This window comes from Oncorhynchus masou, chromosome 17 (genome assembly GCF_036934945.1).
Source record: "Oncorhynchus masou masou isolate Uvic2021 chromosome 17, UVic_Omas_1.1, whole genome shotgun sequence".
Lineage (NCBI taxonomy): Eukaryota > Metazoa > Chordata > Actinopteri > Salmoniformes > Salmonidae > Oncorhynchus > Oncorhynchus masou.
The window spans coordinates 445610-462000 of record NC_088228.1 but is presented as its reverse complement, the minus strand read 5'-3'; the positions used below and the strand labels follow the sequence as shown (position 1 = coordinate 462000).

Below are 16391 nucleotides of genomic sequence, written 5' to 3'. Positions count from 1 at the left end.
ACTCAGTAATCTCCATGAAGACTGGGGGTCAGCCTGATGAACCAAACTACTCAGTAATCTCCTCCATGAAGACTGGAGGTCAGCCTGATGAACCAAACTACTCAGTAATCTCCTCCATGAAGACTGGGGGTCAGCCTGATGAACCAAACTACTCAGTAATCTCCTCCATGAAGACTGGGGGTCAGCCTGATGAACCAAACTACTCAGTATATAGCCCAACTCTCACACACTCACATGCACACATACATTTACTGATAAATGTATGTATAATTAGTAGGTTTTGTTATCTCTTTGAACAATCCTTTTTATTTTTGTACTTCTATTGTTTGTTTGTGGTGTGGTTTTTATACAAGCCCCTGAGCTTTCAACTACACCTGCATAACGTGTATGTATTAGTTTGTATCTGTATTGTTTGTCAATTGTTTTCTTTGGTGAAAATAAATTAAACTAAACTTAAACTATGTCCCCCTCCGATGGTTCCCCTCAATCGCTAACGAGACAAGAATCAGATGCATTCATAATGAACCAGTTTCAGTTGCAGGGTGTTTCCGTCTTCAGCCAGTTGCAGACATTTAGTGGGATACGTCTTGTCCTGAAGGCAGAACTGAGCAATTTCCGCTAGATAGACCAGCTGCAAAAGGTCCAAATTGGCTTTATTGGAAGAATTCATAAAAAACAAATATGAGCTATTTGGTCTTGATTTAAGGTTAGGGTTTCTATTGTGGTTAAGGTTAGGGTTAAGTTGTTATGTTATGACTTTGTGGCTGTGCCAGCTAGTGACCACCCTGCAGAACTGCTCCAGAGCATGATGGAGAACGCTAACCTGCTAGTCAGATTGAGTGTCCCACAAATGTTGCTTTTCAAACTGTGCGCAGCTCAGCAGTTTGAAGAATTGATCTTGTCTCTCTCTCAATTTCAATTTCATTTCAAGGGCTTTACTAGCATGGGAAACGTTTGTTAATTAACATTGCCAAAGCAAGTGAAGTAGATAATAAACAAAAGTGAAATAAACAAAAATGTACACTAAACATTACACTCATAGAAGTTCCAAAGGAATTAAGACATTTCAAATGTCATATCATGTATCTATGCAGTGTTTATCGATGTGAAAATAGTTAAAGTAGAAAAGGGAATATAAATAAACATAAATATGGGTTGTATTTAAAATGGTGTTTGTTCTTCACTGGTTGCCCTTTTCTTGTGACAACAGGTCACAAATCTTGCTGCTGTGATGGCACACTGTGGTATTTCACCCAGTAGATATTGGGTTGTTTTTTTGTAGATCTGTGTAATCTGATGGAAATATGTGTCTCTAATATTGTCATGCATTTGGCAGGAGGTTAGGAAGTGCAGCTCAGTTTCCACCTCATTTCGTGGGCGGTGTGCACATAGTCAAAGCTTTCCTCTCAAGAGAAGACAGGTTATGTACACACTCAGTCCGCTGCGGCGGCCTTTCTCAATAGCAAGGCTATGCTCACTGAGTCTGTACATAGTCAAAGCTTTCCTCTCAAGAGAAGACAGGTTATGTACAGACTCAGTCCGCTGCGGCGGCCTTTCTCAATAGCAAGGCTATGCTCACTGATTCTGTACATAGTCAAAGCTTTCCTTAAGTTTGGGTCAGTCACAGTGGTCAGGTATTTTGCCACTGTGTACTCTCTGTTTAGGGCCAACTAGAATTCTAGTTTGCTCTGTTTTTTTCTTAATTCTTTACAATGTGTCAAGTAATTATCCTTTTGTTTTCTCATGATTTGGTTGGGTCTAATTGTGTTGCTGTCTCCCTCCCCCTCCCCCTCCCCCTCCCCCTCTCCCCTCTCCTCCCCTCCCCTCCCCTCCCCTCCCCCCCCCTCCCCTCCCCTCCCCTCCCCCTCCCCTCCCCTCCCCTCTCTGCTATATTTACCGTGCCTCCTGATGGTGGTCCCTTAAAAGGTCCTGACGGTGTCTTCAGCATTCTGCCGAGTGGCAACATTATTTTAGTTCTGTGGCCGCTGCTCGTCCTGTCCCCTCCACTCCCATTGCTGTTCTGCCTGGTTTAGGACTTGCTTTGGATACTTTTGGAGTTGCACCCCCTGTCCTGTTGGTTTCAACGATTGAAAGATTTTCAGTTTTGGTGAGTGAAAATGGTTTTAATTCATATGCTTTTGTATAATGAAATTAAACTCCAATCTATATTTTGCATATATTGTCTAATGGATAATAGTAGGCCTATATCTAGGCTATTGAGGACTATATTTATTACCATAGGCCTGAATGTATATAATTTATTATTAAGTTACAGTAATGTCACCTTCACTAATATTTGGTTGTCCCAGTATTGTTTCATTTGATGAATGTAGCTAACATAACAATTCTGAGGGAACTAACTTACCTTCCAATGTATTCATTTAATTTTCATATGTTTTTATTGCCTAACTCTCATAATGGTACTAAGACTGCGTTCATATGTTTTTATTGACTAACTCTCATAATGGTACTAAGACTACGTTCATATGTTTTTATTGCCTAACTCTCATAATGGTACTAAGACTACGTTCATATGTTTTTATTGCCTAACTCTCATAATGGTACTAAGACTACGTTCATATGTGCAATTGGATAGTGCATGGAGACCTAATTTTAGAATAAGGGCCCAGAGGCCTACCTTAAGTCATGTTACATAGCATCCTTAGACATCCTAAAGAGATTCTCTGGTACTTTTTAGCCAGTAGTTCTGAAAGTAGCACTCACAAGCCAAAAGTGGTTCATGGAAATAGCCGTCTACATCACATATGTGCAGGTATGTGCACCACGTCATTACTCTCTCTCTCTGCTGTGTCCACTGAGCTTTTGGGCCCGCCCTGCAACCTCATTGGATAACGCTGGGCAGGTCTCTTGCTAGGTGACACTCAAATGCGAGGGGCTGAAGCTCATTGGCTAGAACTCAAATTGCTAGGGGACTGGCCCACATTGGGGGAAATGTAGGGAAAATGGCGCCGGCACAGCTTCAAGAAAACAATTGCTTTCTAACTAGGGATTTGGTGGCAAATTAATTAAGGTAAGACAGTAATTCTGGTCGAAGATGATGCATGTATGAAATACACATATTGGAAGGTTTAAAAAATACTTTTCTGACAGATGCCCATTCATTTCATCAGCTAGCAGTGTGTGGAAGTGTAGTGTACATGCTAGTGATTGCACCCTGTCAGACAGACCACAGTATTTCTGTAGTATCTTTAATGATCCGATCATGGGTTGGTTGTCTACTACAGCAGATGGGGTCTATTTAGTTACCCAATACACTTCTGTTTTGTTTGTCAACAATCAAATGAACAAATGTATTAAATAAAATGCTAGAGGATCACATTCCCCAGTTTCCCATAGGAGCACATGTCCCAGTTTCCCATAGAAGCACATGACCCAGTTTCCCATAGGAGCACATGACCCAGTTTCCCATAGGAGCACATGACCCAGTTTCCCATAGGAGCACATGTCCCAGTTTCCCATAGGAGCACATGTTCCAGTTTCCCATAGGAGCACATGTCCCAGTTTCCCATAGGAGCACATGATACAGTTTCCCATAGGCTTACTACCAGAGCATCAGTCTACCCTTACCCTCCCAGTGTAGGCCTATCCATACCCATACCCACCCTGGGTAGACCTTTTCATACCCTTACTCACCCTGGGTAGACCTTTTCATATCGTTACTCACCCTGGGTAGGCCTATCCATACCCTTACTCACCCTGGGTAGGCCTTTTCATACCCTTACTCACCCTGGGTAGGCTTATCCATACCCTTACTCACCCAGGGTAGGCTATCCATACCCTTACTCACCCTGCGTAGGCCTTTTCATATCCTTACTCACCCTGGGTAGGCCTATCCATACCCTTACTCACCCAGGGTAGGCTATCCATACCCTTACTCACCCTGGGTAGGCCTTTTCATACCCTTACTCACCCTGGGTAGGCTTATCCATACCCTTACTCACCCTGGGTAGGCCTTTTCATACCCTTACTCACCCTGGGTAGGCTTATCCATACCCTTACTCACCAAGGGTAGGCTTATCCATACCCTTACTCACCCTGGGTAGGCTTATCCATACCCTTACTCACCCAGGGTAGGCTTATCCATACCCTTACTCACCCTGGGTAGGCTTATCCATACCCTTACTCACCCTGGGTAGGCTTATCCATACCCTTACTCACCCTGGGTAGGCTTATCCATACCCTTACTCACCCTGGGTAGGCTTATCCATACCCTTACTCACCCTGGGTAGGCTTATCCATACCCTTACTCACCCTGGGTAGGCTTATCCATACCCTTACTCACCCTGGGTAGGCTTATCCATACCCTTACTCACCCTGGGTAGGCTTATCCATACCCCTTACTCACCCTGGGTAGGCTTATCCAGGCTTATCCATACCCTTACTCACCCTGGGTAGGCTTATCCATACCCTTACTCACCCTGGGTAGGCTTATCCATACCCTTACTCACCCTGGGTAGGCTTATCCATACCCTTACTCACCCTGGGTAGGCTTATCCATACCCTTACTCACCCTGGGTAGGCTTATCCATACCCTTACTCACCCTGGGTAGGCTTATCCATACCCTTACTCACCCTGGGTAGGCTTATCCATACCCTTACTCACCCTGGGTAGGCTTATCCATACCCTTACTCACCCTGGGTAGGCTATCCATACCCTTACTCACCCTGGGTAGGCTTATCCATACCCTTACTCACCCTGGGTAGGCTTATCCCGCCCATGACACCTGATGGGCTCAGCCTTTCCAGTGTCAGTCTGGCTCAAAATCTACTCTGGAATAGCACTTTAGTCTATCTCAGTTTCCAGACTGAAGACTGAAGTGATTGTTAGTCTGGAGGAGGAGAAGAAGTCAATTCGTTAAAGATACAATGTAGCCTACTAGTAAAGATTAAATTAATTGTGAACTTGGCTATTCCAATCAGATTCTTTTAATAACAGCTTTGCCATTTTAATACACTGTGAACTAATCTAGAACTGTTATATTTAGTTGTCAATCAATAATAATATCGATTAAAACCATTTAATCATAAATGGACATATTTAACTGCAAGCTTGAACTAAACCAACTATAACATAACCCCATCATAACCATAATCAGAATATTTTACAGACTTATTTACACTGAGTAGATTCAAATCCTGTTCTTATTGAACTTAGCGTGTGGCGGGGAGCCTGGAGTCTGAACTTATCAGCCAGCCAGTCAGAATGTCTGCATCATTCCACGTGAAACAGCACCACCACCACAGTGACAAGAAGCAGCAGCATGAGAGCATCAGCCATCACAGCTCTCGCTCCTCTTTTAGTCAGCTGTCATATGCTGCCCACAAGAGAATCCAGCACAGCACCATAGGGTAAGAACAGGAGGATGAGGAGGAGAAGAGGACTGTGCCATCTCTCTACTGCTCCTCTCCTCTGCTGTTTGATCATTTATAATCTAACTCATTAACTCATGTCCTGGCTGTAACAGTCTTGGTGTGGTGAAGTGACTGTTGTTCTAATACGTCTAAAGATGACTGTAGTAGTAGTTTGTGTGTTGAGGGTTTTGCTTACTATATTGTGTTGACGCAGGTATGTAACTGACTGCTGACTTGTATGTCTGGAGTAAATATGCTCTGTTGGCACCCTTGCCTCAATCTAAGTAATATAATAATAATGGATCAGTTTAAGATAGAGATAACTGGGTGTGTTGGCCTTCCGTATCTGCGGTGGAAGGTGGCCGAGCTACAGCGGTGTTTGTTAGACTATGAGACATGAAAACATCGGTTTGACCTATGGAGTGGCACAAAGGGAAGAGTCTCATGAACACCATGGTGTTCTCTGTTCTGCTCTACGACCACCACACGTGACACAGGACTCACCTGAAAGTAAGACATACAAACACAGTGAAGTATGGAGGTAGGTTTGTGCCGTTTATAAATGTGTTATTAAATGTGTTTCTGTGGACTAAATAATAAAGGTTAATACCAAAAGGGATCCAAAAATTCCAAGTCAAATAGCGAAATGATCAATGGCATGACCATCTTACAATAATTTGAGATGTTAGTTTAGTAACCCGTGGTACAATATCACACTGTTCTGTAGACACATGGTCAGAAGGCTCCATGTTGGAGACATGCTGTAGGCTGAAGGACCAGACTGAAGGCTTCATGTTGGAGACATGCTGTAGGCTGAAGGACCAGACTGAAGGCTTCATGTTGGAGACATGCTGTAGGCTGAAGTGCCAGACTGAAGTGTCCATGTTGGAGACATGCTGAAGGCTCCATGTTGAAGACATGCTGTAGGCTGACGGACCAGACTGTAGGCTCCATGTTTAAGACATGATGTAGGCTGAGGGCTCCATGTTGGAGATGCTGTAGGCTGAAGGACTCCATGTTGGAGACATGCTGAAGGACCAGACTGTAGGCTCCATGTTTAAGACATGATGTAGGCTGAGGGCTCCATGTTTAAGACATGATGTAGGCTGAGGGCTCCATGTTGGAGACATGATGTAGGCTGAGGGCTCCATGTTTAAGACATGATGTAGGCTGAGGGCTCCATGTTTAAGACATGGTGTAGGCTGAGGGCTCCATGTTTAAGACATGGTGTAGGCTGAGGGCTCCATGTTTAAGACATGATGTAGGCTGAGGGCTCCATGTTTAAGACATGATGTAGGCTGAGGTCTCCATGTTTAAGACATGATGTAGGCTGAGGGCTCCATGTTTAAGACATGATGTAGGCTGAGGGCTCCATGTTTAAGACATGATGTAGGCTGAGGGCTCCATGTTTAAGACATGGTGTAGGCTGAGGGCTCCATGTTTAAGACATGATGTAGGCTGAGGGCTCCATGTTTAAGACATGATGTAGGCTGAGGGCTCCATGTTTAAGACATGATGTAGGCTGAGGGCTCCATGTTTAAGACATGATGTAGGCTGAGGGCTCCATGTTTAAGACATGATGTAGGCTGAGGGCTCCATGTTGGAGACATGATGTAGGCTGAGGGCTCCATGTTGGAGACCTGCTGTGGGCTGGAGGACCAGACTGAAGGCGCCCTGTTGGAGAAATGCAGTACTCTGAAGGCTCCATTTTGGACACATGCTGTAGGCTGAGGGACCCTGCTGAATGCTTTTCTTCCTGCTGAGTGAACATGATCTCTTGCAGGCTGGGAGCCAGAGATATTCATGGAGAGAGCTGAGCTAAATGTGTCTGCTTGAGAGGAAAACGACTCAATGACTGTACTATTGGGACATTATTTTTTACTGTTAATAATGACACTGATGTTGGCTGGCCTGTACAGGAACAGTTTAATAATAAAAAGCTTTGGTGGTGCCTTGGTGGAATGCTCACTGAACAGACCTGTATCTTTAGTCTTGGGATTCTAAACTTTAGCTTGTAGCTATGTAGAGGCTTAATCATAATTAGAATAGTGTAATTTTCCTGCTCTCTGTACTGCACTCTTAGAGAAAAACATGTGATCTAGAACCTTAAGAGTTTATTTGGCTCTCCCAATAGGGGAACCCTTTGAAGAACCCTTTTGGGTTCCATGTAGGACCCTTTCCACGGAGGTTCTAAGTGGAACAAAAAAAGGGTTTATCCCTTGAACCAAAAAGGGTTCTCCTATGGGGACAGCCGAAAACCCCTTTTGGAGTGTGGTGTTCCTCAGCTGAATGATCAGTGTGAATCTGTAGTTCCTCCAGCTGAATTATCAGTGTGAATCTGTAGTTCCTCCAGCTGAATGATCAGTGTGAATCTGTAGTTCCTCCAGCTGAATGAACAGTGTGAATCTGTAGTTCCTCCAGCTGAATGAACAGTGTGAATCTGTAGTTCCTCCAGCTGAATTATCAGTGTGAATCTGTAGTTCCTCCAGCTGAATGATCAGTGTGAATCTGTAGTTCCTCCAGCTGAATGATCAGTGTGAATCTGTAGTTCCTCAGCTGAATGATCAGTGTGAATCTGTAGTTCCTCCAGCTGTTAGTGTGTAATACAAACTCTTCCAATCATGTGAATTCTCCCACTGCTGAACTCTACTCCAGCTCTCCAACAGTTCCTTTCCTTTCTTGGTCTCATTCAAAAACCCAAACAGACACATGGAGGTGTGAGAGGCTGATGTATCTGTGGTGTCTGGTGTATCTGTGGTGTCTGGTAGATCTGTGGTGTCTGGTGTATCTGTGGTGTCTGGTGTATCTGTGGTGTCTGGTAGATCTGTGGTGTCTGGTGTATCTGTGGTGTCTGGTGTATCTGTGGTGTCTGGTGTATCTGTGGTGTCTGGTGTATATGTGGTATATCTGTGGTGTCTGGTGTATCTGTGGTGTCTGGTGTATCTGTGGTGTCTGGTGTATCTGTGGTGTCTGGTGTATCTGTGGTGTCTGGTGTGTCTGGTATATCTGTGGTGTCTGCTGTATATGTGGTGTATCTGTGGTGTCTGGTGTATATGTGGTGTCTGGTGTATATGTGGTATATCTGTGGTGTCTGGTATATCTGTGGTGTCTGGTGTATCTGTGGTGTCTGCTGTATATGTGGTGTATCTGTGGTGTCTGGTGTATCTGTGGTGTCTGCTGTATATGTGGTGTATCTGTGGTGTCTGGTGTATATGTGGTGTGAATCTGTGGTGTCTGGTGTATATGTGGTGTCTGGTGTATTTGTGGTATATCTGTGTCTGGTGTATATGTGGTGTCTGGTGTATATGTGGTATATCTGTGGTGTCTGGTGTATCTGTGGTGTCTGGTGTATCTGTGGTGTCTGGTGTATCTGTGGTGTCTGGTGTGTCTGGTGTATCTGTGGTGTCTGGTGTATATGTGGTGTCTGGTGTATTTGTGGTATATCTGTGGTGTCTGGTGTATCTGTGGTGTCTGGTGTATCTGTGGTGTCTGGTGTATCTGTGGTGTCTGGTGTATCTGTGGTGTCTGGTGTATCTGTGGTGTGTATATCTGTGGTGTCCATATCTGTGGTGTCTGGTGTGGTGTATCCTGGTGTATCTGTGGTGTCTGGTGTATCTGTGGTGTCTGGTGTATATGTGTCTGGTGTATCTGTGGTGTCTGGTGAATGACTGGTGTATCTGTGGTGTCTGGTGTATCTGTGGTGTCTGGTGTAGTGGTGTCTGGTGTATCTGTGGTGTCTGGTGTATATGTGGTTTATCTGTGGTGTCTGGTGTATCTGTGGTGTCTGGTGTATCTGTGGTGTCTGGTGTGTCTGGTGTATCTGTGGTGTCTGGTGTGTGTCTGGTGTATGTGGTGTCTACAAATCTTGGTGTGTGTATATCTGTGGTGTCTGGTGTATCTGTGGTGTCTGGTGTATCTGTGGTGTCTGGTGTATCTGTGGTGTCTGTATCTGTGTGTCTGGTGTATCTGTGGTGTCTGGTGTATCTGTGGTGTGTATCTGTGGTGTCTGGTGTATATGTGGTATATCTGTGGTGTCTGGTATATCTGTGGTGTCTGGTGTATCTGTGGTGTCTGGTGTATGGTGTGGTATGTATCTGTGGTGTCTGGTGTATCTGTGTGTCTGGTGTATCTGTGGTGTCTGGTGTATCTGTGGTGTCTGGTGGTGTATATCTGTGGTGTCTGGTGTATTTGTGGTGTCTGGTGTATCTGTGGTGTCTGGTGTATCTGTGGTGTCTGGTGTATCTGTGGTGTCTGGTGTATCTGTGGTGTCTGGTGTGTCTGGTGTATCTGTGGTGTCTGGTGTATCTGTGGTGTCTGGTGTATCTGTGGTGTCTGGTGTATCTGTGGTGTCTGGTGTGTCTGGTGTATCTGTGGTGTCTGGTGTATCTGTGTATATCTGTGGTGTCTGGTGTATCTGTGGTGTCTGGTGTATCTGTGGTGTATCTGTGGTGTCTGGTGTATCTGTGGTGTCTGGTGTATCTGTGGTATATCTGTGGTGTCTGTGGTGTCTGGTGTATCTGTGTCTATCTGTGGTGTCTGGTGTATCTGTGGTGTCTGGTGTATATGTGGTATCTGTGGTGTCTGGTGTATCTGTGGTGTCTGTGGTGTGGTATATCTGTGGTGTCTGGTGTATCTGTGGTGTCTGGTGTATCTGTGGTGTCTGGTGTATCTGTGGTGTCTATATATAGTGTCTGGTGTATCTGTGGTGTCTGGTGTGTCTGGTGTATCTGTGGTATCTGTGGTGTCTGGTGTATCTGTGGTGTCTGGTGTATCTGTGGTGTCTGGTGTATCTGTGGTGTCTGGTGTATCTGTGGTGTCTGGTGTATCTGTGGTGTCTGGTGTATCTGTGGTGTCTGGTGTGTCTGGTGTATCTGTGGTGTCTGGTGTATCTGTGGTGTCTGGTGTATCTGTGGTGTCTGGTGTATCTGTGGTGTCTGGTGTATCTGTGGTGTCTGGTGTATATATAGTGTCTGGTGTATCTGTGGTGTCTGGTGTATCTGTGGTATATCTGTGGTGTCTGGTGTATCTGTGGTGTCTGGTGTATCTGTGGTGTCTGGTGTATATGTGGTGTCTGGTGTATTTGTGGTGTATCTGTGGTGTCTGGTGTATCTGTGGTGTCTGGTGTATCTGTGGTGTCTGGTGTATCTGTGGTGTCTGGTGTGTCTGGTGTATCTGTGGTGTCTGGTGTATATGTGGTGTCTGGTGTATCTGTTTGGTGTCTGGTATCTGTGGTATCTGTATCTGTGGTGTCTGGTGTATCTGTGGTGTCTGGTGTATCTGTGGTGTCTGGTGTGTCTGGTGTATCTGTGGTGTCTGGTGTATCTGTGGTGTCTGGTGTATATGTGGTATATCTGTGGTGTCTGGTGTATCTGTGGTGTCTGGTGTATCTGTGGTGTCTGGTGTGTCTGGTGTATCTGTGGTGTCTGGTGTATATGTGGTGTCTGGTAGATCTGTGGTGTCTGGTGTATATATAGTGTCTGGTGTATCTGTGGTGTCTGGTGTATCTGTGGTGTCTGGTGTATCTGTGGTGTCTGGTAGTGTCTGGTGTATCTGTGGTGTCTGGTGTATCTGTGGTGTCTGGTGTATCTGTGGTGTCTGGTGTGTCTGGTGTATCTGTGGTGTCTGGTGTATCTGTGGTATATCTGTGGTGTCTGCTGTATATGTGGTGTATCTGTGGTGTCTGGTGTATCTGGTGTGTCTGGTGTATATGTGGTGTCTGGTAGATCTGTGGTGTCTGGTGTATATATAGTGTCTGGTGTATCTGTGGTGTCTGGTGTATATGTGGTATATCTGTGGTGTCTGCTGTATATGTGGTGTATCTGTGGTGTCTGGTGTATATGTGGTGTCTGGTGTATATGTGGTATATCTGTGGTGTCTGGTGTATCTGTGGTGTCTGGTGTATCTGTGGTGTCTGGTGTATCTGTGGTGTCTGGTAGATCTGTGGTGTCTGGTGTATATATAGTGTCTGGTGTATCTGTGGTGTCTGGTGTATATGTGGTATATCTGTGGTGTCTGCTGTATATGTGGTGTATCTGTGGTGTCTGGTGTATCTGTGGTGTCTGGTGTATCTGTGGTGTCTGGTGTGTCTGGTGTATCTGTGGTGTCTGGTGTATCTGTGGTGTCTGGTGTATCTATGGTGTCTGGTATATCTTTTAGGTCTGGTTTATCTTTCTAATGTGTCTGTGGTATCTGGTGTATCTTTTAGGTCTGGTTTATCTGTGGTGTCTGGTTTATCTGTGGTGTCAGTTATATCTGTTGGGTCTGGTTTATCTGTGGTTTCTAATGTGTCTGTGGTATCTGGTGTATCTTTATCTATTTTGTCTGTTGTTTGCGTGTTGTTATTGTGTGTGTCAGGATCATGTCAGTTATTTCTGCTGTTCACTGGACTAGGTTCCACTATCAGTATATCTTCACATATGTATTTGTTTAGTGACACTGGTAACTTTCCATTCTTACATCTATCTCAGTAGTAACTGTTACTGTCAAGGTACATCCAGGTAGAACATCTGTAGCTATGACACAACTACTGTTGCTATGACACAACTACTAGGTGTTAAAGAATTATAAAGCGCTCTCTCTCTCTCTCTCTCTCTCTCTCTCTCTCTCTTTCTCTTTCTCTCTCTCTCTCTCTCTCTCTCTCTCTTTCTCTCTCTCTCTCCTTATCTACCCCCGTCAGAGAGCAGCAGAGTTTTGTCAAATCAGAGAAGAGGTCGGAGTTCATACCTAGCCAGCTGCTGCCGCCGAGAGTCAAGAAGTACCTGGCTATGGACCCTGACACCAACGATGTCATTGGATACATAGTTCCTGTCTTTAGGACCAGGTGGGAGACTGGGATATAACATAGTAACATTGATATGTTTCAGATAGACATTTACACTGAATGATACAATATGTCCCTGTTGTTTAGCCATGAGTTTGGGGATAAAAAAAATAAATACATGTTTAACCTTTATTTAACTAGGTGTTCAGGTTTAGTTTATTTGTACCAAAGAAAACAGGTGGTCAACAACAATACAGATAAAAATGAATGAATAAACAGTGTGCAGGTGGTTGGAAGCACAAAATACTATATAAATACATTCGGTAAGTACAAAAATAAAAAAGGTTTGTTAAAACACATAACAAAACCCACTGATAATAAAAGTAAAAATTAACTGATCAGCAATCACAAAAAAATGATAAACAGTATAAGTTGTGTTTAAATGTGTGTGTGTTTGTGGATATGAGTGTGTGAAAGTTGGGAGATTACTGAGTAGTTTGGTTTATCAGGCTGACTCCCAGTCTTCATGGAGGAGATTACTGAGTAGTTTGGTTCATCAGGCTGACCCCCAGTCTTCATGGAGGAGATTAATGAGTAGTTTGGTTCATCAGGCTGACCCCCAGTCTTCATGGAGGAGATTAATGAGTAGTTTGGGTCATCAGGCTGACCCCCAGTCTTCATGGAGGAGATTAATGAGTAGTTTGGTTCATCAGGCAGACCCCCAGTCTTCATGGAGGAGATTAATGAGTAGTTTGGTTCATCAGGCTGACCCCCAGTCTTCATGGAGGAGATTAATGAGTAGTTTGGTTCATCAGGCAGACCTCCAGTCTTCATGGAGGAGATTAATGAGTAGTTTGGGTCATCAGGCTGACCCCCAGTCTTCATGGAGATTACAGAGTAGTTTGATTCATCAGGCTGACCTCCAGTCTTCATGGAGATTACAGAGTAGTTTGATTCATCAGGCTGACCTCCAGTCTTCATGGAGGAGATTATTGAGTAGTTTGGTTCGTCAGGTTTGGTTCGTCAGTATTCGCTTGAAGTTATTGAGGGATGATGATGTTTTGGCAATGTGAAGATAACAATTTCAGAGTACTCTGTATTTGATAAACAATTGACTATGTGAGGTGCTTCAGTGGGGAGGGTGAAGGTTATCACTGTGTCTTGTGTTAAATACATGTATTGCAGAATTAACCTGTAAGAATCCATTGAAGGGTTTAGGTCAACTGGGACCTGGTAGATTCCATTGAAGGGTTTAGGTAAACTGTCTGGGACCTGGTAGAATCCAATGAAGGGTTTAGGTAAACAGTCTGGGACCAGAAGAATCCATTGAAGGGTTTAGGTAAACTGGGACCTGGTATGATCCTTTGAAGGGTTTAGTTAAACTATCTGGGACCTGGTAGAATCCATTGAAGGGTTTAGGTAAATTGTCTGGGACCTGGAAGAATCCATTGAAGGGTTTAGGTAAACTGTCTGGGACCTGAAATAGTCCATTGAAGGGTTTAATTAGACTGGGACCTGGGAGAATCCATTGAAGGGTTTAGGTAAACTGTCTGGGACCTTGTAGAATCCATTGAAGGGTTTAGGTAAACTGTCTGGGACCTGGAAGAATCCATTGAAGGGTTTAGGTAAACTGTCTGCGACCTGGTGGAATCCATTGAAGGGTTTAATTAGACTGGGACCTGGGAGAATCCATTGAAGGGTTTAGGTAAACTGTCTGGGACCTGGAAGAATCCATTGAAGTGTTTAGGTAAACTTGGACCTTGTAGAATCCTTTGAAGGGTTTAGGTAAACTGGGACCTGGCAGAATCCATTGAAGGGTTTAGGTAAACTTGGACCTGGTAGAATCCGTTGAAGGGTTTAGGTAAACAGGGAATGGGTAGAATCCATTGAAGGGTTTAGGTAAACTGTCTGGGACCTGGATGAATCCATTGAAGGGTTTAATTAGACTGGGACCTGGGTGAATCCATTGAAGGGTTTAGGTAAACTGTCTGGGACCTTGTAGAGTCCATTGAAGGGTTTATGTAAACTGTCTGGGACCTGGAAGACTCCATTGAAGTGTTTAGATAAACTTGGACCTTGTAGAATCCATTGAAGGGTTTAGGTAAACTGTCTGGGACCTGGAAGAATCCATTGAAGGGTTTAGTTAAACTGTCTGGAACCTGTAAGAATCCATTGAATGGTTTAGGTAAACTTGGACCTGGTAGAATCCATTGAAGGGTTTAGGTAAACAGGGAATGGGTAGAATCCATTGAAGGGTTTAGGTAAATTGTCTGGGACCTGGATGAATCCATTGAAGGGTTTAGATAAACTGTCTGGGACCTGAAAAAATCCATTGAAGGGTTTAATTAGACTGGGACCTGTAAGAATCGATTGAATGGTTTAGGTAAACAGGGACCTGGTAAAATCCATTGAATAGTTTAGGTAAACAGGGAATGGGTAGAATCCATTGAAGGGTTTAGGTAAATTGTCTGGGAACTGGTCGAATCCATTGAAGGATTTAGGTAAACTATCTGGGACCTCATAGAATCCATTGAATGGTTTAGGTAAAGTCTCTGGGACCTGGAAGAATCCATTGAAGGGTTTAGGTAAACTTGGACCTGGTAGAATCCATTGAAGGGTTTAGGTAAACAGGGAATGGGTAAAATCCATTGAAGGGTTTAGGTAAATTGTCTGGGACCTGGAAGAATCCATTGAAGGGTTTAATTAGACTGGGACCTGGGAGAATCCATTGAAGGGTTTAGGTAAACTGTCTGGGACCTTGTAGAATCCATTGAAGGGTTTAGGTAAACTGTCTGGGACCTGGAAGAATCCATTGAAGGGTTTAGGTAAACTGTCTGCGACCTGGTGGAATCCATTGAAGGGTTTAATTAGACTGGGACCTGGGAGAATCCATTGAAGGGTTTAGGTTAACTGTCTGGGACCTCGTAGAATCCATTGAAGGGTTTAGGTAAACTGTCTGGGACCTTGTAGAGTCCATTGAAGGGTTTAGTTAAACTGTCTGGAACCTGTAAGAATCCATTGAATGGTTTAGGTAAACTTGGACCAGGATGAATCCATTGAAGGGTTTAGATAAACTGTCTGGGACTTGAAAGAATCCATTGAAGGGTTTAATTAGACTGGGACCTGGGAGAATCCATTGAAGGGTTTAGGTGAACTGTCTGGGACCTCGTAGAATCCATTGAAGGGTTTAGGTAAACTGTCTGGGACCTGGTAGAATCCATTGAATGGCTTAGGTAAACTGGGACCTGGTAGAATCCATTGAAGTGTTTAGCTAAACTGTCTGGGAGGTATGAGTATTTGTAGACGAAACGGCATAATTGGTGTACATTAATGTCGTAAATAGACAAGATATTGAGTTTCTTAAACAAAGGTGCAGATGGAGCCAGTAAATTAGAGGAGGTGTCAAGTCTGAATGTAAATGTAAATGTATTTTGTATGAGTAATTTGTGTAGGTAGGAGGCACATGTTCTGGCCCAGACAATATTACAGTGAATGAGATATGGGTAAATTAAGCTATTGTGTAGAGTTAGGAAGCAAACCTGATGAACCAAACCACTCCTCTTTCTGATGATAACAACAGATTTCATCACTTTGCTGCAGACTGAATGTGATCTTTCCAGGATAACTTTTCATCCATTTCATTCCTACCAATTGAAATTATCGCTCCTTTTTTAAAGATTTTTTTCACAATATTTCTTATTCTCACTAGTGAAACAATAAAGTTAGATTTTTTAAACATTTTAAAGATCATTTGTTTATCTGGAAACATTCAGAAAGTGTGGCCATGCCTTAGTTGGTAACATCAGCAAAGAGAATGTAAAGTACGGTAGAAGACCCAACAGCATGGTCATTGAAATAGATGAGGAATAACAAAGGTCCAATTGTCAAATCCTGTGGTATGCCAGGATATCTTGGCCTTGATAGATGCACATCCGTTTGCATAAACAAATTGTTCTCTATCAGAAACATAACTAGAGTTAATTTGATATTTTCCACATTTTGTTATGTTCAGCCTTATTCTTAAAACAGACCCTTAACTCTGTACTTTGTTGAAGCACCTTTGGCAGTGATTACAGCCTTGAGTCTTCTTAGGTATGATGCTACAAGCTTGGCACACCTGTATTTGGGGAGTTTCACCCATTCTTCTATGCAGATCCTCTCAAGCTCTGTCAGGTTGGATTGGGAAGGGTACATGCACAGCTATTTTCAGGTCTCTCCAGAGATGTTCGGTCGGGTTCAAGTCTTGGTGCATAGGATC

General features: G+C 43.7%; 1 protein-coding gene across 1 annotated transcript in view; it reads left to right on the top strand.

Annotated features, from left to right (window-relative positions):
• The first annotated feature begins 1955 nt into the window (after positions 1–1955).
• The window catches only part of myom1a (myomesin 1a (skelemin)), a 151140-nt gene continuing 136704 nt past the window's right edge, over positions 1956–16391 (top strand). The window contains 3 exon segments of the mRNA XM_064992006.1: positions 1956–2107; positions 5177–5370; positions 12050–12193. Of these exon segments, the coding sequence (XP_064848078.1) occupies positions 5225–5370; positions 12050–12193 (290 nt within the window). The 5' untranslated portion in view covers positions 1956–2107; positions 5177–5224.